Source organism: Martes martes (assembly GCF_963455335.1).
Source record: "Martes martes genome assembly, chromosome: 6".
NCBI classification, from domain to species: domain Eukaryota; kingdom Metazoa; phylum Chordata; class Mammalia; order Carnivora; family Mustelidae; genus Martes; species Martes martes.
The window spans coordinates 587,823-611,766 of record NC_137893.1 but is presented as its reverse complement, the minus strand read 5'-3'; the positions used below and the strand labels follow the sequence as shown (position 1 = coordinate 611,766).

Sequence of the window (23,944 nt, the reverse complement as noted above, 5' to 3'; positions counted from 1 at the left end):
CGGGTGACTGACGTTACTGCGGAAACGCGGGTGTACATAAAGCGCATGGAAACGGAGCATCGCGCGCCCCGCGGAAAGCTCGGCAGCTAGAGCTGCTCTCGGGTTAGAGACCCCCGGTGCAGCTCCAGCGTGTTCGCTTCGAAGAGCCACTAGGAGCAAGGCTGGAAGGTGCTCCCGAGGTCACGGGAGCAGCCTCTCCTGACAGGCTTCCAGGCAGACCCAGGTCCTGCCTGCACCAGCTGCACCGGGGACCATCTGGTCACTTGTATTTCTCACCGTGGGCTGCCCGTAATTAAAATTCTTCCATCGTTAAATAACTGTTATGCTACCCACAATAGGCCAGAAACAATACAGATTAAGAAAGTTTCATGCAAATACTAGTCCCTTTCAGGTCAGTGGAGGAACAGTTCAGTATTTCAATTAAGTTGTCTAATATTAATTTCCGACTGAATTTCTGGATAGAGCCAAAGTACTAAAGAGATTAAAAAACACTTTGGGAAAATGATTATTTCTCTACTTGAAATTGGCTTTAAGGGTAAAAGTGGTTTATGACAAATAAATCAACTTGCAGATTTTAAGCACATAGTTAATTTCAGAAATCTTTTATTAGCATAAAATTGAGAATGTAAATAAGTTGGCACCAAATATTTCATTTAAATCCATATTACAATATTGGGGTCAAAAAACTATTTTATTTTATCCCTCTTTGCTGTTTTTCCCCCTTCTGCCCACTTTCCTGGGTGTTGGGGGGGCTCGCTGACAACAGTCACAAATCCAGCGACCTAGGAGAAAAATTGTTAGTTAATAGTATGAAATTTAATTCTTTAGGACTGAATTTTAAACCCATTTGGCTCTCCTTTCTTAACTATCACTAGAGATACTTCTCTGCGGATTTGTGACATGAAGGACACTAACGAGTTTCCTAAGGAGAAAAATGTAAACTTCCCTTCGTTAGTATAATCAGTACCATGTGAAATTCAGTGCCGGGCGGCGGGGGAGGGGGGGCGCGGTGGGGATTCTCTACAGGGATACTGATTTTAAAAAGTTTCTACAATCCTTTCTGAAATCCAAACACTATCCTACTTCACAGTTCAATACAGAAATCCTCAGATAAAACCTGTTACAGAGTTTGCCTTGTCAGCCTTTCTCTCTGCTGCCCAGTGGCCGCCCCGAGGCCAGGCACGCACCAGACACACAGCACTTTAAGCTGACCAGGGATGAGCTGTGCCGCGTACTCCCGGTTGAGTCACGACAGAACTTCAAGTCGCCTGCTTAATGGTTCCCAGGAAACTTAGCTCTAGGCATGTATTTTATAAAAATATTACAGTGTTAGCTATGCAAATAAGTTCTAAATTTACACAATTATGTGTAATATATTAGTCCAATTACTGTGATTTATTCTCCAACTCTGTGTTCATTCCAAAGTTGTCTGGAATTGTCATGCTGCCTCATTTTATAGAAATCTGGTTTAATATTTACAAAGGCATAGCAGTCGTTTTTGTTACGTTTCTGACTAGATGAGCTAAAAATAAAATCAAGGCTTTGAAACAAATTGATGCTCTTGCTTTTAGTTCTTTCAGCAGAAAGACATGAGTTCACTCTACAGTGAACTCTGCTTCCAGCACCTGGATGGACATCCCGTTTTTTACTTGGATTACCCAGCGAAGAAAAGCAGGTGGGCGCTATCTGGACAATCACAGCTTTGGTCACTTCTTACGAACAGAAGGATCTTTATGGTGTTTATGCGGAGCCTTTAAAAAAAAGGCTGGGAGAGTCCCTCCACTCAAAGATAATGTTCCTCCTTGTTTCAGTCTTTACCTGACGGAATAGCACCAAGGCCCACACAGAAAGTGTGATACCCTCTGTCACACACATCACAGAACATCATTTCTTCTTCATGGTGGGGTTGTCCACATATAATGCAAGTTTTACATTCCATACATTGCCATGGGTAGGTCTTAATCATAGAAACAAGCTCCATGGTCATATCCAGGCAAGAAGGATGGCCTAAACCAAAACCAACATTAGTATTTCACAAAAGAATTTTGAACTTAATACGGCATAATAAAATGCTAGTTTGCTTCAAGTTCACGAGAATGGCTGCAATGTTTAATCACCAAAGAAATGAAAACACAAGAAATAGAGAAAAGTACATGGGCGGCTTCTCTATGCCTCACAAGTTACCCTATATATTTGACGATTCTTTGATTCAGGTCTAGCTGACAACTAAAAATCCTGGTTTTTGAAGCAACGAATAGGGTGGTTACAATGTGAAGAAGACAGGTCGGTACTCACCACTATTGTCACACTGGGAGCAGTGTATGAGTGATTCGGCCTTCCCTTTCTTGCTGGACTCCTTACCCTTCAGACAAATTCCACATAGAGCATTTGGAATGACCTTTGGCTGGAAGGGTAGAAGAGGGCTATAAATTCATGCCAGAAGAACTTACTGTGGGTTCATAAGGAATTGTCACTGCCTTATCTCTCCTCTTGGCTAACGTGCTGATGAGGACCTTTTGGAAGGGCCTAACTTGAGAGCTGGCTCTCAGCAGACAACGGCCACTGACTAAAGCCTCAGGTCTCTCTTAAAAATTCTGTCAACAACGTGATCTCGTGTTAGGATTAAATGTAGCATTCTACACTCCCTGCGTGAACCAGAAGGGAAGACTACAACAAAAAATTGCTCTATTAACGGGAAGAGGAAATCCAGGTACCTAATGACCGTTACGTGTACAGTCAGGCTTACTGAAACACGGAAGGCTCTGTGTGAAGCAGCTTACACACTGGTCTTGTTTAAAAACGGACTATTTTCCGAAGTTGTAAAAACAGATCTATAAAATCTAAGTTACAAGAATCAATGTTTTAACATTTTTAATTGAAAGATGTCTCATCCATACGTTGTCATGGGCATAAATGTTTCTGGAAACCAAGCTATGATTATTTCCTTTGCATATCTGATAATAAAAGAGCCTATGCTTAGGGAGAAAGCATTCCACATGAGATACAAAACATAAAAGAGGAAAGTAAGTTTTCAGACAAGCCAAAAAAAAAAAAAAAAAAAAACCACTTAAAAACAATTACAGTCACCCTCATATTCCCGAGCACCGTTCGCTGTGCGGCTTAAAGCCTCGCTCAGTCCGATGAAAGTACTTGGGCTTTCAAAAAACACTGAGCAACACACTGGAAAGGATAAAGAAGAAAAGATGCGGGGCCCCTACAGTCGTCGGGGAGGGAGAACATACAAACACCACAGCTCTGACCACAGGGAGACGACGTTCATTCACGCTACTTGAACACATAAGTGACGGAGGCAGAGAAGGAAGAGCACGCGTGGGCCAAGCAGGAGACGGGCCGGCCGGTGTGCGCACATGACCCGCGGGGAGATGCTCTTCAGCAGGACTGCGGCCTCTGTTTTATTCCAACCCCGCCAAACGCATCTTCTATGTCCCTCTCCTAAGTTACCAAAACAGAGGAGCCTCAAGGAAACTCCAACTTCGTATACAGCTTTCCAGCTTTGAAATGTCTCCCTGCCACCTTCAAAACCTGTTAGGCCTAAACAATTTGTTCTTAATTCTTTAAATTTTTTATGTTTTAAATTGTCTTTCTTTGCAAAAGATGACAGAGGCATTCAAAAATAATTTTTGGCTTATTTATTTAAAAAAAGGCAACCTTATACATAAATATAATAAAAACAATAACTCTAAACAATCACAAATGTCTCTACAAAATAATAAATATCATGGAAGTTAAAACATACATATAGAACTTTACCGTTAACTATTCTACATCTCCTGTATGTGTGTCCATACACCCTGCTCCCCCAACAGAAGGATCGCGTCACATGCTCACACCGGGTGCGTCTCACAGGGCAGTCACCCTCCACTGCTGCTGCTACGTTCTAAGCAGGAGGTTCTCTCTGTGTTTCCTACACCTGAATACGAAACACCCAGAAGTGCACTTCTATGATCCAAGTTCTGACCCGGTGGTGACCACACCTGTAACTGCCATAATATACAGCAGAAAGCTCTCTCTCAATACACCAAAATAAGAACTCTCTTTTGGCTCTGGCACCTGCACTGAAGGTACAAGATACACTTATTCAATACTTGCAGTTGAAGTTAGATACTGGCATACCAAGTATTTGAATGTCTCTCACTCAAGTCAGGGACGTAACTACACAGGATTAAATTCTAAAAGAACTCCTTATAGGAGATCCTTTACAAAAGTCAAAAAGGAATCAAACACAAGCCAGTCATTCACATTCTAGAGCAATTCAAGTTCTACAGCCATTAAAATATACATTAAACACCTATGATAAAAAAGGGACACCAAGAAAATTCTAGGTTTACTTCTAAGCTTAAAATCGTAATATTCTGTTAAGCCACTTAAAATTTTTCTTACCCAACAGTCTTCATCTTGATGAGAAGAGGGAGTGACAGGGGTGGAGAAGGGAGAGAGGAAGAGAGAAAGAGCTTTGTAGCCTTTCCTATGGCAATTCCTTGCTCACTCAAGCGCTCTGAGCTCTCTGAGAAGCCACCCTGCTCACACCCAGGACCGCCAGCCGGGAAGCTAGTCTCTGAAGGAGACTCCTCCGATGGAGGAGGAAGGGGACCGTGCGCAGGACTCCCGCGACGACCGATGGCGCAGACCCTACGCCTGACTGTTCCACCTCCAGTAACTGCAACAACATCAAAGCTTCACTATTGACAAGAAAATTAGAATACTCATCCTAATGGTTCTCAGCATCTCCAACAAAAGGCTCACAATACACTGACTTTCCTGCCTGGGAAAGCACCAAAGATAAGGGAGACTTTCACGGTAACACTAATATAGTATAGATTTTAATTATAAACTTGTCACATAGGCCTGAATCCTAACAATTATGCTTTAACTGCAGGTTAATGTAACCTAAACAATACTGTCCTACAAATTAAGGGCAAGCACTAGTGAATCTTATTAAGCAAGACATCAGTTATGTCATCATTTCTCGTAACTCCAACATATTTACATATATGACCTTCAGCTTGTCAGCACCCGAATATTTAGGCACATCTTGGCTTATTAATATTTTTCATAGAGAGGTTACTTTTAACAAACATGTTCATATTAATGTATTAAGTCTAGATACCGGTTGTTCCAAACTTTGAAACACCTGAAACATTTTTAGGTGCTAAAAATGTTCACAGAAATTATAAAATGTGTATTTTGCATATCACACTCCTTTGAGTAATATCAATTTAGGTTCATCTATAGGATTTCTTCTAGATTAAATCAATGATACTGTGGAATAATTCTTCATTTTCAGCCTCTATTAAAACATCTACCTCACCACTCTCCCCTCCGAACCCATGATGAACCCAGGCTTGTGGTGAACGGTCTCCTCCGTGCTCAGTGCTCGAGCTGCCGCTCCCGGCTGAAGACGGGCAGTGCCCTCTGCGGCGCACGGCAGGCTGGCTTTCCAAGACTGACTCTTTGGGCTTCGTTTGCTTTCAATTATGAAGCATTAATTTACAGCTTTTACATTTAAAAAATTAGGCAAGCTATCCATGTAAAAACAAGTATAAAGTCACACGGCTGCAGCCTATCGAAGCCATCCCTGGAAGCCGGCCTTTGCCAAACGAAGCTTAAGATTTGCTTGCCACAGGCTGAAAAAACATGTATTTTTAAACTGATTATATAAAGGCATCTTCAAACTAAATATGGATTAAATGCACTAATTTGCTAAGTTGCTTTGTTTACTTCAGGAAAAGAAAGGCAAGCAGACTGCGAGAAGGGCCCGGCTGGGGACGAGAAGTCGGCCGGCAGCCCGCACGCACCTGTTCCTCGAGATCATCCGCCGCGACCCGAATCCTGACACACGACCAGATGGGTCAACAGTCCCACTCAGCAAACCGCTCCCTCGCCTTACGCTACGACGCTCCTTCAAAACACCTTCATAACCACAACAAAAGGCATCATCTGATAGAATCCGGACTGTATGAATGGTCTACGTTACCATGACTGTCCAGAACATAAAACTGTGCAGCTGATGTCACCTCTTCCAGGATGTTCCAAAACCCCCAGGCAGGGGGGTAAGGCTACTCACCGCTCACCTAGCCTTCTGACGGGGAAGACGCTGACAGAAACACGGCTGAGAGCACACAGCCTTACTCTGAGCCAGGTTAGGTCACTAAATGATGCCTACATCCCGGTGCTAGAGTTAGAGACGCTATTTGTCAAGGCTAGGCTAAAAATCACCACAATGTAAACAACGGGTTGTACTACTTTCCATCGCAGAGTCAGCTAAATTTGGCCAACGGATCAAATAATCGTTGGATTAAACCCAGATCTCCTTCCAGAAGAGGCAGCTTATTCTAAGAGCCCATCTGCCCATCCCTCACAGCTCAGCTCTACTCGACACTAGGATGTTTTAGACGTCAGGTAATTACGATCTTTACTCCAAGGAAACAAACTATAAAGTTCTGCCTACGAAATAAATTTTTTAAAAAACCCATACTTGCCTGGTTATTGTTTAAAAGACAAAAAAGGATTTTCTTATAAATTGTACATCTCCAGAAACAGAAGCTGAACCAGAGGCCAAAGTGACAGCAAAGCCACCAAGAAAAGAAAGCAGAAGAGAAGGCAGCCGACAGAGGGCACACACCACAGAACAGCGAGTGGGGGGCGGCAGGCAGAGCTCCCCGCTCTGGAGGTCAGAGTTAAAACTATGTCGGGGAAAGAGGCTGGTCAGGAAGGAAGCAGAGTCAGGGGCTTTTTTCTTCTACCTTGTACCCAGGGACTGACTTGGACAGTACAGAACGTTTGGAAGCGTCTTTTCTTGGAGTAGCAGCTTTGTCCTTGGATCTCTGTCTTCCCTGGAAAGCCTCCTCCTGGCCGTCGGGAAGGCCTTCCCCCTCAGACACGTTGCCGGAGGAGCTGTCCTGGAGGTCAGAAACACAAACAGATTCCTTGGAATTCACAGACTGGACTGTGATTTGTAAAAAGTTTTAAAGTTCCATCAATCTAAAAATAAAAAAGATAGCTAAATAGAAAAAGCTTTTTCCAGCGCAGACTGAAAGAAGTCGTGTTAAAAGTCACCTACCTGCCTTATGAGTACGTGAGAGCACAGAGCTCACTCCACTCACACCAGCCAGTACCTTAACGCACCGTCGCCTGACGTAACACGACAGGACTGTCGGCTTTGGTGCTTCAACCACGGGGGGCATTGTTTGTTTCAGACCAAAAAACTGCTTAAAAAGTACACTGTCTTAGATAAGTGTGGGTATTCTTCCTGAGTAGTAAGTGTCACGGGTTCTTCAAGCTCCCTCTTGTATCCCACGCAAGCACCAGTGTCACCGAGCCCTTATGACAGTATCTGACGTACTTTATATGTTCAAAGTTTAGCACTTCGATATCTCATCACTGAATTCTTCGTCTATTAATTTAAAATTTTCTAGTTAAATAAAAATGCTATGTTCATATAAATTATGAAAATTGTAAGTGAGAAAATTAGGTTATCCATAACTACTCTGATACACATTCGGACACAACCACTGGAAACATGAATGCATCTCTTTTCAGTTGTGTGTCTGCATACAAATACCCAGATTCACACATTCACACAAACACATACCCCATCTACACGTATCCCTCATTTTATTAGAACACAAAACTGGTGGGGCACCTGGGTGGCTCAGTCAGTTAAGCGACTGACTCTTGGTTTCGGCTGAGGTCAGAGTTGTGAGATCGAGCCCCACGTCAGGCTCCACGCTCAGTGCAGAGTCTGTTTAAGCTTCTCTCTCTCTCTCCTTCTGCCCCTCCCCCACTCCACTAAAATAAATAAGTCGTTAAATATGATCTTAAAGACACACACACACACACACTGGATTACACTGAGCATGTGTGCATGGGTTTTTCAACTGTTTTAAGCATTATGTGCATTTTACCACATCACTATACATTCTTTGAACTTCACTTCTGTCATGTAAATGTAATATATCACCTTAAATTTATGAACATTAAATTTATTCCTAATTTCCATTATAAAAAATACTGTTAACACTACAATGGCCATGTTTTGCTTGGTTAAATTTTGTCCTTCAGGTAAATTCTGTTAGTATATTTGCTAGGTCAAATTCTGTGGAAGTTAAAAATCTTGGTATAAACTGTTAAATGCTCTCCTGGAATGTTGGATTACTTTATTTTTTTTCAAAGATTATATTTATTTATTTGACAGAGAAAGAGAGACGACAAGTAGGCAGAGAGGCAGGCAGAGAGAGGGGGAAGCAGGCTCCCCGCTGAGCAGAGAGCCCGACGCGGGGCTCGATCCCAGGACCCTGAGATCATGACCTGAAGGCAGAGGCTTCACCCACGAAGCCCCCCAGGCGCCCCAGAGACTACTACAGGCAGAGTGAGGAAAAGTCAACCTCAATATATCCTACTCCCACTGCAGCTCCCTTTTTACCAATAAGACAGGAAAAAAGTGGTACCATCACTTTAATACTTGAAGAGCATCTCATTTTATGTGACACGTATCATCAAATGTTTTAGAAGCTGCTGCTGACAAAAAATGTCCCGCCCGTCTAACGGAGCCCACGCTCGGGTGCAGGCCAGGCCGGCTGCAACGAGGGTTTAAAGCGGCCAGAGCCGCCGTCGCACCGCGTCCCGCCAACCGAAATCCTCTGCTCTCCTTCACCCTCCACCAAGCACACCGACTCTCCCCAGTCATGCCACCGCATTTTGCTTTAAAAAGAAAAACACAGTCGTACAAGGAAACCTACGCAATAACACCTTCAGGCTTTCCTATAGGACATCTAAGTTATTAATTAAGCAGTAGGATGGGGTGCCTCAGTGGGCGAAGCGTCCGCCCTTGGCTAAGATGCCAAGGTCCCGGGACCAAGCCCGGAGTGGGGAGACCCGGCCCAGCAGGGAGCCTGACCCTCCCTGTCCTCCCTGCTTGCGCTGTCACTGTACCTGCCTCCCTCTCAAATAAATAAGAAGAACATTGTTTAAAAAAACGAAGCAACAGAACACACGCGAGCGCACTCCCGAGAGCAAGACGGTTCGATACAGGACCGCGAACTCTCGCCGGGCGCCCTTTCGGAACCGCCTGAGAGCCTGAAAGGCAACTTGAAAAACAAAACTTACCAAAGGCCGCCCATAGCCCGTCTACACCTGCACACGACAGGTCCCTGAAATCATAGCAACTGCCCTTTTTCGAAAAGAGGGAGGCGACACGTGTCGCATTCAAATCTGGGAAAGCGATCGGCAAACCCTGGGGGGAGGGGACGGCGCCCGCTGGGGCCAGCGCTCCTACCGAAGTCCCCTTGTGCTTCCGTTTCTCGTCGCCCCGGCCGTCCTCGGCCTCGTCCGAGTCGCCGTCGCTGTCGAGGGCCGGCAGCTCGGGGTCCAGCGGGGGCTCGTAGAGCGCGGTGTTGAGCGGCAGGTACCGCAGCTCGTCCGGGGAGTACCTGCGGCTCAGAGAGGCGAGGTCAGTGGCCGGGGGCGAGCAGAGGAGCGCGGATGCGGCGCTTCGACCGCGGCCCCGGCGGGGCCCGGCCGCCTCTGGAGAGCGACTACGGACCCAGCGAGGCGGTTTCCCTTTGCACCGAGGGAGGAGGAGGAGTCAACAGACGCTCAGGCGCCGCTGCAGCGGCGGAGGGGGTCACACGGGGACGGGATTCTCACAACCAGAAGGTCACGTCCCTCTCCTTCCTCCTCAACCAAGGACAGGGGAGGGCGGGCCGCGGGCTGAAGCGGGAACTGCGGCAGTAAGGGCCGTGCACGGGGGGCCGGGGGGCCGGGCGGCCCGGGCGCCCCAGGACCCCCCCCGAGTCACCCCTGCGGCCCCGCGCGGGCCGGCGCGCCGTCCACCCGCCGCCCAGGAGCCCCACGGAGCCTGTGTCGGACGCGGGAGCTCAGCAGGGCGCACACCGGGGGCCCCGTCGTGTCGCTCCCGGCCGCAGGCCACCCCGGCCGCAGGCCACCCCGGCCGCAGGCCACCCCGGCCCCAGGCCACCCCGGCCCCGCGCCCCGCCCACACCGAGACCCGCGGTCAGCACCGCCCCAGCAGACACGGCGAGAAGCGGCCGGCCGGCCTGGACGTCGCTCTGAACCGTCCGCCGGCCCGTGGCCGAAAGCTGGTCTTCTACAGTCCGTCCCACACGCGGTCCCCGGGGACAGTCTCCGCAGCGAGGACAGCGGGGGGAGCGGACGTGAACGCCCGGACTTTCCAACAAGAGGCCCCGCCGGCCCGGGCTGCGGCTCCGGCCGGTCGGGCGCGCGCAGCAGCGGCCGGGGCGGGGCCGGGCAGGTGGTGGCGGCCGGCGGGCGGCCGCTCTGCCCCCGCCTCCGTGCCCCCCGCGGGCCGCGGCGGAGAGCGTTCTGGACGCAAGGGCCCCGGACGGCCGTGCCGCGCGACCCGCCACAGTAGCGCCCCGAAGGCGGGCAGTACCTCTTGTAGTACTCCTGAAACTGCCCGGGGATGAGGGCCACGGGGTAGGAGCTGACCCTGGTCCGCTCGGTCGGCAGCACTCTGTACCTCCCCTGCGGCACCTGGATGACCTGCGGCAGGGCGAAGAGAAGCCGACGCTGCGGCCCCCGGGAGCCGAGGCCTTAGGAGCGCCGCCCCGGCCCCCGCCGCGCCCCCAGGACAGGGTTTCCCGCCGTGCAGGAAGCCGAACGCGGCTCGTCGCAGCAGTCGCAGCCCAGGACGCGCTGCGCCTGCGCCCCGGAGAGAGGGGGGGGGGGGCGGGGGGGGGGGGCGGGGCCACGCACGCACGTCCTCGCCCGCGGCACGGAGGTGGCGGCCGCGCAAGAGCCTCTGGGACAAGCCGCAGAGCATCGCCTCCGCGCAGAAGGCACGTCCCTCCCTCCTCTCTCTCTCTCTCACACACACTCACTCACACACACACTGACACTCGCTCTCACACACTCACACACAGGAGCGGGCCCAGTACTTCAGGTCCTTCCCTCCTCTCTCTCACACACACTCACACCCACTCACTCTCACTCACACACTCACCCACACACTCACATTCTCTCACTCACACACTCACATTCTCACACTCACAGGAGCGGGCCCAGTACTTCAGGTCCTTCCCTCCTCTCTCTCACACACACTCACACTGACACTCACTCTCACACACTCACCCACACACTCACATTCTCTCACTCACACACTCATATTCTCACACTCACAGGAGCGGGCCCAGTACTTCAGGTCCTTCCCTCCTCTCTCTCACACACTCACACACACACACACTGACACTTGCTCTCACACACACACACACACACACACGAGCGGGCACAGTACTTCAGGTCCTTCCCTCCTCTCTCTCACACACACACTCACACCCACTCACTCTCACTCACTCACCCACACACTCACATTCTCTCACTCACACACTCACATTCTCACACTCACAGGAGCGGGCCCAGTACTTCAGGTCCTTCCCTCCTCTCTCTCACACACACACTCACACACACTCACTCTCACTCACACACTCACCCACACACTCACATTCTCACACACACACACTCACAGGAGCGGGCCCAGTACTTCAGGTCCTTCCCTCCTCTCTCTCACACACACTCACACTGACACTCACTCTCACTCACACACTCACCCACACACTCACATTCTCTCACTCACACACTCATATTCTCACACTCACAGGAGCGGGCCCAGTACTTCAGGTCCTTCCCTCCTCTCTCTCACACACACTCACACCCACTCACTCTCACTCACACACTCACCCACACACTCACATTCTCTCACTCACACACTCACATTCTCACACTCACAGGAGCGGGCCCAGTACTTCAGGTCCTTCCCTCCTCTCTCTCACACACTCACTCACACCCACTCACACATCACACGCACACACACTGACACTCGCTCTCACACTCACACTCACACACAGGAGCGGGCACAGTACTACAGGTCCTTCCCTCCTCTCTCACACACACTCACACTCACACACACACTGACACTTGCTCTCACACACACACACACTCACACACACAGGAGCGGGCCCAGTACTTCAGGTCCTTCCCTCCTCTCTCTCACACACACACTCACACCCACTCACTCTCACTCACACACTCACCCACACACTCACATTCTCTCACTCACACACTCACATTCTCACACTCACAGGAGCGGGCCCAGTACTTCAGGTCCTTCCCTCCTCTCTCTCACACACACACTCACACACACTCACTCTCACTCACACACTCACCCACACACTCACATTCTCACACACACACACTCACAGGAGCGGGCCCAGTACTTCAGGTCCTTCCCTCCTCTCTCTCACACACACACTCACACACACTCACTCTCACTCACACACTCACCCACACACTCACCCACACACTCACATTCTCTCACTCACACACTCACATTCTCACACTCACAGGAGCGGGCCCAGTACTTCAGGTCCTTCCCTCCTCTCTCTCACACACACACTCACACACACTCACTCTCACTCACACACTCACCCACACACTCACATTCTCACACACACACACTCACTCACACAGGAGCGGGCACAGTACTTCAGGTCCTTCCCTCCTCTCTCTCACACACACACTCACACCCACTCACTCTCACTCACTCACCCACACACTCACATTCTCTCACTCACACACTCACATTCTCACACTCACAGGAGCGGGCCCAGTACTTCAGGTCCTTCCCTCCTCTCTCTCACACACACACTCACACACACTCACTCTCACTCACACACTCACCCACACACTCACATTCTCACACACACACACTCACAGGAGCGGGCCCAGTACTTCAGGTCCTTCCCTCCTCTCTCTCACACACACACTCACACACACTCACTCTCACTCACACACTCACCCACACACTCACATTCTCACACACACACACTCACAGGAGCGGGCCCAGTACTTCAGGTCCTTCCCTCCTCTCTCTCACACACACTCACACTGACACTCACTCTCACTCACACACTCACCCACACACTCACATTCTCTCACTCACACACTCATATTCTCACACTCACAGGAGCGGGCCCAGTACTTCAGGTCCTTCCCTCCTCTCTCTCACACACACTCACACCCACTCACTCTCACTCACACACTCACCCACACACTCACATTCTCTCACTCACACACTCACATTCTCACACTCACAGGAGCGGGCCCAGTACTTCAGGTCCTTCCCTCCTCTCTCTCACACACTCACTCACACCCACTCACACATCACACGCACACACACTGACACTCGCTCTCACACTCACACTCACACACAGGAGCGGGCACAGTACTACAGGTCCTTCCCTCCTCTCTCACACACACTCACACTCACACACACACTGACACTTGCTCTCACACACACACACACTCACACACACAGGAGCGGGCCCAGTACTTCAGGTCCTTCCCTCCTCTCTCTCACACACACACTCACACCCACTCACTCTCACTCACACACTCACCCACACACTCACATTCTCTCACTCACACACTCACATTCTCACACTCACAGGAGCGGGCCCAGTACTTCAGGTCCTTCCCTCCTCTCTCTCACACACACACTCACACACACTCACTCTCACTCACACACTCACCCACACACTCACATTCTCACACACACACACTCACAGGAGCGGGCCCAGTACTTCAGGTCCTTCCCTCCTCTCTCTCACACACACACTCACACACACTCACTCTCACTCACACACTCACCCACACACTCACCCACACACTCACATTCTCTCACTCACACACTCACATTCTCACACTCACAGGAGCGGGCCCAGTACTTCAGGTCCTTCCCTCCTCTCTCTCACACACACACTCACACACACTCACTCTCACTCACACACTCACCCACACACTCACATTCTCACACACACACACTCACTCACACAGGAGCGGGCACAGTACTTCAGGTCCTTCCCTCCTCTCTCTCACACACACACTCACACCCACTCACACATCACACGCACACTCACCCACACACTCACATTCTCACACACACTCACATTCTCACACTCACAGGAGCGGGCCCAGTACTTCAGGTCCTTCCCTCCTCTCTCTCACACACTCACTCACACCCACTCACACATCACACGCACACACACTGACACTCGCTCTCACACTCACACTCACACACAGGAGCGGGCACAGTACTACAGGTCCTTCCCTCCTCTCTCACACACACTCACACTCACACACACACTGACACTTGCTCTCACACACACACACACACACACACAGGAGCGGGCACAGTACTTCAGGTCCTTCCCTCCTCTCTCTCACACACACACTCACACCCACTCACTCTCACTCACACACTCACCCACACACTCACATTCTCTCACTCACACACTCACATTCTCACACTCACAGGAGCGGGCCCAGTACTTCAGGTCCTTCCCTCCTCTCTCTCACACACACACTCACACACACTCACTCTCACTCACACACTCACCCACACACTCACATTCTCACACACACACACTCACAGGAGCGGGCCCAGTACTTCAGGTCCTTCCCTCCTCTCTCTCACACACACACTCACACACACTCACTCTCACTCACACACTCACCCACACACTCACATTCTCACACACACACACTCACACACACAGGAGCGGGCACAGTACTTCAGGTCCTTCCCTCCTCTCTCTCTCACACACACTCACACCCACTCACTCTCACTCACACACTCACCCACACACTCACATTCTCACTCACACACTCACATTCTCACACTCACAGGAGCGGGCCCAGTACTTCAGGTCCTTCCCTCCTCTCTCTCACACACTCACTCACACCCACTCACACATCACACGCACACACACTGACACTCGCTCTCACACTCACACTCACACACAGGAGCGGGCACAGTACTACAGGTCCTTCCCTCCTCTCTCACACACACTCACACTCACACACACACTGACACTTGCTCTCACACACACACACTCACACACACAGGAGCGGGCACAGTACTTCAGGTCCTTCCCTCCTCTCTCTCACACACACACTCACACCCACTCACTCTCACTCACACACTCACCCACACACTCACATTCTCACTCACACACTCACATTCTCACACTCACAGGAGCGGGCCCAGTACTTCAGGTCCTTCCCTCCTCTCTCTCACACACACACTCACACACACTCACTCTCACTCACACACTCACCCACACACTCACATTCTCACACACACACACTCACAGGAGCGGGCCCAGTACTTCAGGTCCTTCCCTCCTCTCTCTCACACACACACTCACACACACTCACTCTCACTCACACACTCACCCACACACTCACATTCTCTCACTCACACACTCACATTCTCACACTCACAGGAGCGGGCCCAGTACTTCAGGTCCTTCCCTCCTCTCTCTCACACACACACTCACACACACTCACTCTCACTCACACACTCACCCACACACTCACATTCTCACACACACACACTCACAGGAGCGGGCCCAGTACTTCAGGTCCTTCCCTCCTCTCTCTCACACACACACTCACACACACTCACTCTCACTCACACACTCACCCACACACTCACATTCTCACACACACACACTCACAGGAGCGGGCCCAGTACTTCAGGTCCTTCCCTCCTCTCTCTCACACACACACTCACACACACTCACTCTCACTCACACACTCACCCACACACTCACATTCTCTCACCCACACACTCACATTCTCACACTCACAGGAGCGGGCCCAGTACTTCAGGTCCTTCCCTCCTCTCTCTCACACACACACTCACACACACTCACTCTCACTCACACACTCACCCACACACTCACATTCTCACACACACACACTCACACACACAGGAGCGGGCACAGTACTTCAGGTCCTTCCCTCCTCTCTCTCACACACACACTCACACCCACTCACTCTCACTCACACACTCACCCACACACTCACATTCTCACTCACACACTCACATTCTCACACTCACAGGAGCGGGCCCAGTACTTCAGGTCCTTCCCTCCTCTCTCTCACACACTCACTCACACCCACTCACACATCACACGCACACACACTGACACTCGCTCTCACACTCACACTCACACACAGGAGCGGGCACAGTACTACAGGTCCTTCCCTCCTCTCTCACACACACTCACACTCACACACACACTGACACTTGCTCTCACACACACACACACACACAGGAGCGGGCCCAGTACTTCAGGTCCTTCCCTCCTCTCTCTCTCACACACACACTCACCCACACACTCACATTCTCACACTCACACACACACTCACAGGAGCGGGCCCAGTACTTCAGGTCCTTCCCTCCTCTCTCTCTCACACACACACACACACACACACACACACACTCACTCTCACTCACACACTCACCCACACACTCACATTCTCACACTCACACACACACACTCACAGGAGCGGGCCCAGTACTTCAGGTCCTTCCCTCCTCTCTCTCTCACACACACACTCACACACACTCACTCACACTCACACACAGGAGCGGGCAGAGTACTACAGGCACGTCGTGAACTGTCCTAACTCCCGGGGCGGGAAAGGACGCGCGGCCGGAGCGCAACCACCGGGCCCCAAGGCAGGCCGCGCGCCGCCACGGCCAGCACCGCGGAGGAGGCTCGGGAGTCACGAAGGGAAGCGGCCTACGTGCGTCTGCAAGTCGAAGTAGGCTCTTCGCTCCTCCATACGCTCCCGGTTTAAGTTGCTGTTAAATTCGGCTGCTTTTTTGGCAGCTTTCTTAATGTACTCAGGCACTTTGCTGGCTTCGACTTTCTGAGTATTCTGTTGCTGCATTTGCTGCAATAAAAATATTACAGTTGGAAGTCACACACGACTCCGCGAAATGTCACTCTCCCCGAACCCAGTAAGAGGTGCCAGTCACCTCAATACTTACAGAATACTCTTTGTAATGATCTGTAATTCGCTGACGCTCTTTCTCTTGTAAAATAACAGAGTACTCGGCATGTTTGGCTGGATATTCTTTTATCATTAAATCAATCACTTCATCGCTGCGCAATGCTGTTAAACCTATTTTAGACCAAACAAGGGTTAAAAAAAGCTCTTTTAAGGCTGTGAGCAAAACTACTTTTCAAAATTTGCTTTTTCTTTAATCAACATTTCAAGTCTTCCCGTAGTCAAGGGAAAATACTGTAATACATTCAAAAAAAAACAAAAAACAATATTCACAATACAAAGTCAAACACTTAAAAAAGGAAACTCATCAAGTTGCAAAGGAAAATAAATCAATTTTTCAACCACATTTTTTTAAGATTCAACGTACTACAAACATACACCCTTTATTAAAAACAATGGCTAAATAATGATGCAGCCTAACTATAGGCCGTTGAAGATTACGGATCATCCCTAATCTAATCTCCTCAACTACGGGAGGATATTAGAAGGAAACAAGTTTTTCAGTACTTGGTCTTTTGTACTTAGTTTTGCAGTACTCAGTCTTCAAACTCAGTACACTAGGAATATTACAAGGAGTCCATTCACACTCCACAAGAAGCATCAGCACACATGCAAGTCATACAGGCCATTTTCAAAAGTCAGAGCATCGCATCAGACCAACTGTTGTGATGAACAACCATGGTTTTACGTTAAAAAGTAGCCACGGCGCATTAAAATGTTTATGAAAGAAAAACTGGCAACAAAGCACAGAGATAATCACACAGAACAAAAAACAGAGCAAAATGTGCATCATAAGAGATAAACACCAAGACTGGTAAAAACTACCATACAAATTTTGCATGCCCCCCCCCCACTTCTATGAAATGTTGTTATGTCATTCTCCTTTTTTTTTAACAAAAACCAAATATAAACAAGTTAGCACTTAAATAGTTCAATCTATGCCATTAATTTTGTAAAACACTTTAGCAAAGAGGACAAACTCCCATCCAGTATTTCCTCATAAACACCCAGCTTTCCGAATCCCCGTTCAGAGCCTCTGTTACCTAGAGTACACTGCGTCTCCGTGATGACATTCAGCTCCCGCAGGTAGAGTTTCTCCTTATGGGACAAATCTCGTCGCTCTAAATCTCCAAAGAAAAGAACAAAAGACTATGAAAGATAGTCTTTTGCATTTGTAACATTATGCATTTATAAAACTTTTAAAAACTCAGAAACCTTTTTAAGATTTTTTAAAAAGTTAAATTCTTTATGGACTTAAAAAAGTACCGCGTGTTATATATTCCAAAGGTTACTAAAGAGACCACCCAAATAATCTTACAAATTCAAGGAATAAAAGCTAAATTAAAGTTGGAAACAGAATAGCCCAAAGCAAGAACAGTGATTCAGCTGCACAGACAGCTTTTCTCAGATTCAGACACAGCCCCATGTGGCTGCTTCCCTCGCTCAGGCCAGGGAGCAACGGGAAAGAATCAAACTCCTGCTCCTTTCGGCCATAACAGGACTTATTTCTAAGACTTCTCCCCAGGAAATTGACCTTCCACGTTGTGCTTTTAAGTCCACTTATAAGGCATAAGAGCAAACTGAGAGCGGAGAGAAGCACTGGGTGACAGGAGAAAGGAAAGTCAGCCGGCGGAAGAATGTACGATATATTACCTACGATCCATACTCAAAGATTCAGAAGCTGAAAACTTATCAAAAACAATTACTAGTAGTTGAAAGTCAGGCTTAATCTGTTACATAAACTTAGACTTAATACCTGGATATTTCCGTTTAAAGGAGGTCACACCCAAATATTCACTGACTTGCTCTTGAAGCATATAGTATTCTCCTGTTTCATCGGGCGGCCATTTGTACTCTATCAAATTTTCTGCTGGATAGTAGCTAAAGCTAAGCACAGAAATACGTATTATGCCTTAAATGTGGCTTTTATTAAGTTTTATTCATTTTTATTTTAAGGATCTATTTTTGAGTTTTATTTTTAGGAATTTCAGAGAACTACTTTAATTATTTAAATTCTCATTCAGTGTTCCGACTCTGCCATACATACAAGATCCCCCGGTCTTGTGCATCCAAGAACACCACAGAACAGGCAGAGGGAAAGGAAGCCAGCGGTGTGCGAAACGGAACAAGAGTGCACGGAACACTTGCACACGCCCCGAAGAACCAAGGCTCACCACTGCCCGCTGTGGAGGAATTCTGTGGCGTTAGAGGTCTACAAGGCCAAAATGGTGGCGACATTCCTTCCAAATTCCCTCTCTTGGGCTTCACACCCACACCGCTATTTCACCCGCCCAAGGTACAAAGTCCCCCCTCGTTTCCCACATGCTGTTCAGTGAGTCAAACAGTTAAGAAAGCAGAACTCCAGAAACCTGTTTCTCAAAGAGCTGAACCATAAACCACAACTGTTTTTTCTCCCGAACTCCACAAGGCCAGAAACACAGAACAGACCTGGTGTGAAGGTGCCCAGTCCCAACCCTGCGGACCAGTCCCAACCCTGCGGACCGGTCCCAGTCCTGACCAGCCAGCGACAGAGCTCCGGACCTGGCCAACCCAACCTCTAAATCTCACCAGGGGACGCAGCGGCAAGAAAAGGACGCTATTTTATGCATCCGATTAAAAGTAACGACGAAATAGTAGAGTTTTCTCAAAAACAGTGCTGGGAAATTAGATATCCAAATGCAAAAGTGTGAAATTGGACCCTGACCTCCAATCACACTCAAAAACAGATCAACAACCTCAACAGAAGGACCAGACCAGAGAACTCTTAGGAAACACAGCAGTGACTCTCCCCGATCTCAGATTTGGCAGCGGGTTCTAGATACGACATCAAAACCATGAGCAACAAAAGAAAAATGATTTAAACTTCCGCAAAATTAAAAATTTTGTGCTTCAAAGGACTCTCCCCACAAAGTGAAAAGGCGGCCACGGAATAAGAATTGCAGATCTGGTGAGAGGTTAACAGCCAGAACGCATGAAAACCTCCCACTGCGTAACACCAACAGGGCAAACAACCCAACTCGGTTCCGATTTCCTCTCCCCACCCACCAAGAGCCACAAATAAGTACGGACAGGATGGTCAACTTCACTGGCCATGACAGAAATTCAAATGCAAACGACACTGGGCTGCCTGCCGCCTCACACCCTGTAGGACGGCCATTAACAGAAACAGCGGGACAGAACCAACAGGGTGGGCCATTAACAGAAACAGTGGGACAGAACCAACAGGGTGGAGACTGCACCGTTGCTGCGAACAGAAAATGAGGTGTCCACTGTGGAAAGCAGTCTGGTGGGTCCTCCAAGTGCTAGACACAGAACTACCACACGACCCAGCGCTCGTCTCCAAGGGATACACCCAAAGGAACTGAAAACAGGGACTGAACACATATTGACACCCCAATGTTCACCGCAGCACAGTTCACAGCAGGCCGAGTGGGAAACGACCCCACTGTCCGTCACAGATGAAAGGACAGACAAGAGGGGTCTGTCCACACAAAGGAGCTCAGTTCAGCCCTAAAGAGAAAGAAGATTCTGACACATCCTCCAACATGAACTTTCAAGAAATGATGCTGAAAGAAGCCAGACACAAAAGGACAAGTACTGTAGGATTCCATCTACACCAGGCGCCCTGCAACAGGCAAACCCAAAATGTCAGCAAGGGAGATGGTGGCTGCCAGGCGCTGGGGAAAGGGGGAATCGGCAACGGTCACTGCTTCGTGGCCAGCACATTTCCGTGCAACAGACAAGCATTAGAGAGGGGCGCAGGGGGCCGCTGAAGGACGCTGGATGCAACCGTGCCACTGAGTGACACACCCAAACATCACTACGATGGTGAGTTTTATACATGTATTTCATCACAATAAAAACATGTTTAAATTGCGTGGAGTAGCAAAAGTAATGTTGCGTCATATACAGGACATGACAAAAATACCGTACTTTCTAGTAAGTACCTTTGCCAGTGCGGGGGCGGGGAGGAGGGGGCACCGCGGAGGAGGGGGCACCGCAGTGAAACACGCCACAAGAACTACTATTGAGTAATGAAATGACAGTACCCAAGGTCTTGACTCGAAGTCTCACAACTCCTGCAGCTGTCTCCTGAGCCCATTCGCCTCCTTTTGGATGGCTGGGTCCCATCATTTGAGTTATCTTCAGTGTCATCCTATACATTTAAAAAATTCAAAAAGTAAGAGAAACAGTAGAAAAATAAGGAGTGATTATATATCTTCCCAGACGTGCTAACAGGCGCCACTTAAAGGCTTTTTAAGGACAACGGATTATACAAATGTTTACTTTCCATTATAATTAACAGGAGTCAAGAATCTGTTACGGCAAGACCTGGAAGAAAACTAAACAAATAAAAGTGATCTCCAGTACAACCAAAATGAGAGCATTTTTAAGTTAACCTGCACACCTAAGTCTACTTCCAGTTTCTTGCCGACTGCAGGTAAAACGTCCCGTGCTTTACACACGCACAGCATCGCTGGCCCCTGCAGCGCGCGCGAGCCCTCCTTCGGCTGCGGGCCGCCCGCCCCCGACCCAGCCCGGGGCCGGGGGACGGGCCGGTCCTAACGGGCGCTCAGGCTTTGTCTCTGCGGGACCAGAGCGCGCGAGGACCAAAAGCTACCGTCCACCCTGCTCCCTGTTTCTGACTCACGTTGCAAAAATTCCGCAGAAAGAGTCCCCGTACGCGTCACCCATCTGTGCAGGACACGCGCCCCGCCGAAGGGGAGCGTTTTCAGGCCGAGCTTCGGCGCGAGGCCCCGAGACCGCACGCCGGGCCCGCATCCGGGCCGTGCGCGAGGCCCGCCGTCTGGGAAGCGGACTCAGTCCCGCCAGGAAGGCTCCGTGGCTGAGACGCTCACGAAGTCACTTAAACAAACCAAGGACGCGCGGCCTCGCGCGACGGGTGCGGATGTGCTAAGGGCCGGGGGCCTCCCGCCGAAGAGCGAAGAGGAGGGGCTGGACGCCCCGGCGGGTCCCGGGCGCGCCCGCCGCAGCCGCCGGGGTCCCCACGGGCACTGCGCCTGGCCGGCCACGGCCTCTCCTTGTCGGAAGCCGGAGACGCGGCGCGGCGGACGCGGGTGCGGGTGCGGGGAGCTCCCTGCGGGGAAGCGCGCCCCGCAAGGCCCAGCGGACGATTCGGTGTCCCCTGAAGTGGGCCGCGACGTGACCGCGACGTCTGCAGCGGCTGCGCCCCAGGAGCTCGGACGGCGACTGCCCGGCTCGGTCCCGCACGGACACGGCGCGGGCAGCCGGGGGGGCGCGGACCTGCGGCTCCAGAGCCCACCGCCGGCGCCGCCCGCTCCGCGCCTCGGGGACGACTCGCTTTGAGCGGACGCGGGGACCTCGGTCCGAGACTCTCGTCGGAGCGTTTCAAGGACTTTGCGCCGCCGCGAGCGCACGTGCCCCGCCTAAACCTTGAATCGCTCCAAAAAAGTTAAAAGGCAAAGTCCTCGCACGCGCCGCAGCAGTTTCGCCGGCGGCGCCCCGCGTGCGCTCAGAGGCCGCGTCCCGCACGGGCGCGCGGTGCAGGGGCCTGCGGGGACCCGAGGCGCCCCCCCCGCGCCCTGCCCAGCCCAGCCCCCCCGCCGCGGCCGCTTCCCGGGGGCCCCACTTCGGCCCCGCGGCCCCGACCGCGCGGCCCCGCTGCTCTCGGGCGCCTCCGGCCGGACACGCGGCGCCCTGAGCTCGGGGACACGGCGCCTCCCGCGCTTCAGCGCCCGGAAGGGCGGCGCGGGGGGCGGGGGGGCGCGGGGCTGCTGCGTGCGGCGCCAGTTCCCGAGCGAAGTTCGCGGGCGACCGGGGCTCCCACCGACCCAACGCCGTCCCGCGCCGCCCCGCAGCCTCGGGGCCGCTTTCCCCGCTCGCGGCCGGGACGCCGCAGCCCGGGGGCCGCTTCCGCCAGGCGCGCTCCGAACCCCGGCGACGCGCACCCCGCCCTGTGCTCGGGACCAGGCCGCCCCCGCCGCCTCAGGGGCCCGGCCGCGGCCCGCGGGCGACCTCGAGGGGGGGTGGGGGGGGAACCGCGGCCTCCGGCTCTTCCCGGCGGGGACCCCCCCCCGCGGCCCGGCCTCGCCGCCTCCCCGCCCCGCCCCGCGGCCCCGTCCCGTCCCCGCCGCGCCGGCCGCCGCTCCTCACCTTCGGGGACGGCGCTCCGGGGGTGGCCGGGTCACTGTCGCACGGCCGCGGGGACAGCGCCGCCCCGGGGCCGGCCGCCGCCGCCATCAGCCCGAGCGCCCCGCGCCGCCGCCGCCGCCGCCGCCGCCGCCTCGTCCCGGCCGCCGCCGCCGCCGCCGCTGCCGCCGCCGCCGCCGCGCGGGCCGCTCGCCGCCCGGGCCCCGCCCCCTCCGCCCGCCCGCCGCCGCCGCCGCCGCCGCCGCCGCCCGGGGGCCGGCCCCTGCCGCCGCGCGCCCCGCGGCCCGCCAGCGCCGCCGCCACCGCCATGGCCGCCGCCAGCGCGCCGCCCGGCCGCCGCGGCTGAGGGGGCGGAAGGAGGCCGCCGGCGGCCCGCGCGTCAGCCCGCTCCGCCGCCGGCCCCGCCGCTCCCGCCGCGCCGGCGCCCCTCGGCCCGCGCCCCCGGCCCCGCGCCGCCGCCGCCGCCGCCGCTCGCCCCGCGGCCCTCCGCGGCTCCCGCCCCGCTCGCCCCGCGGCCCGCGCGGTCCTCCGGCCGCCGCCGCCGCCTCCCCGCCCGCCGCAGCCCGGCGCGCTCCGCGGCCCCACCTCCCGCCGGCGCCCCAGCCCCCAGCCCCGCCCCGGCCCGCCGCCCCTCGGCGCGCTCGCAGCCGCCCCCTCCCCGCGGCCCCGGCCCGGCCCCCCGCGCGTCCGCCCTCTCCTCCCACCGCGCCCGTGCCGCCCCGCCCGGGGGTCCCCGCCGCCCCGCCCCCGCCCCCGCCCCCGCCCCCGCGACCCTCCGCCGCCCGCCCCCGGGGGTCCCCGCCGCCCCTCCCCCCTCGCCGGGGGACTCTCCTCCCCGCCCCCTTCTCCCGAGGGCCCCCGTCCTCCTACCCCGGTCTCCCGGGGGACCCTC

General features: G+C 52.5%; 1 protein-coding gene across 3 annotated transcripts; it reads right to left on the bottom strand.

Moving 5' to 3' along the window:
* Positions 1–564: 564 nt before the first annotated feature.
* Positions 565–23,203, bottom strand: PHF10 (PHD finger protein 10). Of its 3 annotated transcripts, none has more exons than XM_080805517.1 (12): positions 23,056–23,203; positions 20,970–21,076; positions 18,677–18,807; positions 17,964–18,047; positions 16,901–17,034; positions 16,654–16,803; positions 10,433–10,542; positions 9,296–9,449; positions 6,765–6,920; positions 2,296–2,404; positions 1,819–2,007; positions 565–782 (listed from the first exon to the last, which is right to left on the bottom strand). In XM_080805517.1, the coding sequence occupies exons 1-12, from the start codon at positions 23,140–23,142 to the stop codon at positions 697–699; spliced, it is 1,497 nt and encodes a 498-aa protein (XP_080661643.1). In that variant the 5' UTR covers positions 23,143–23,203; the 3' UTR covers positions 565–696. The 3 variants fall into 3 exon arrangements, with proteins under 3 accessions (XP_080661643.1, XP_080661644.1, XP_080661645.1); XM_080805518.1 differs by having other exon boundaries at positions 17,964–18,041; positions 23,056–23,180; XM_080805519.1 differs by lacking the exon at positions 18,677–18,807 and having other exon boundaries at positions 17,964–18,041; positions 23,056–23,186.
* Between the last annotated feature and the right edge of the window lie 741 nt (positions 23,204–23,944).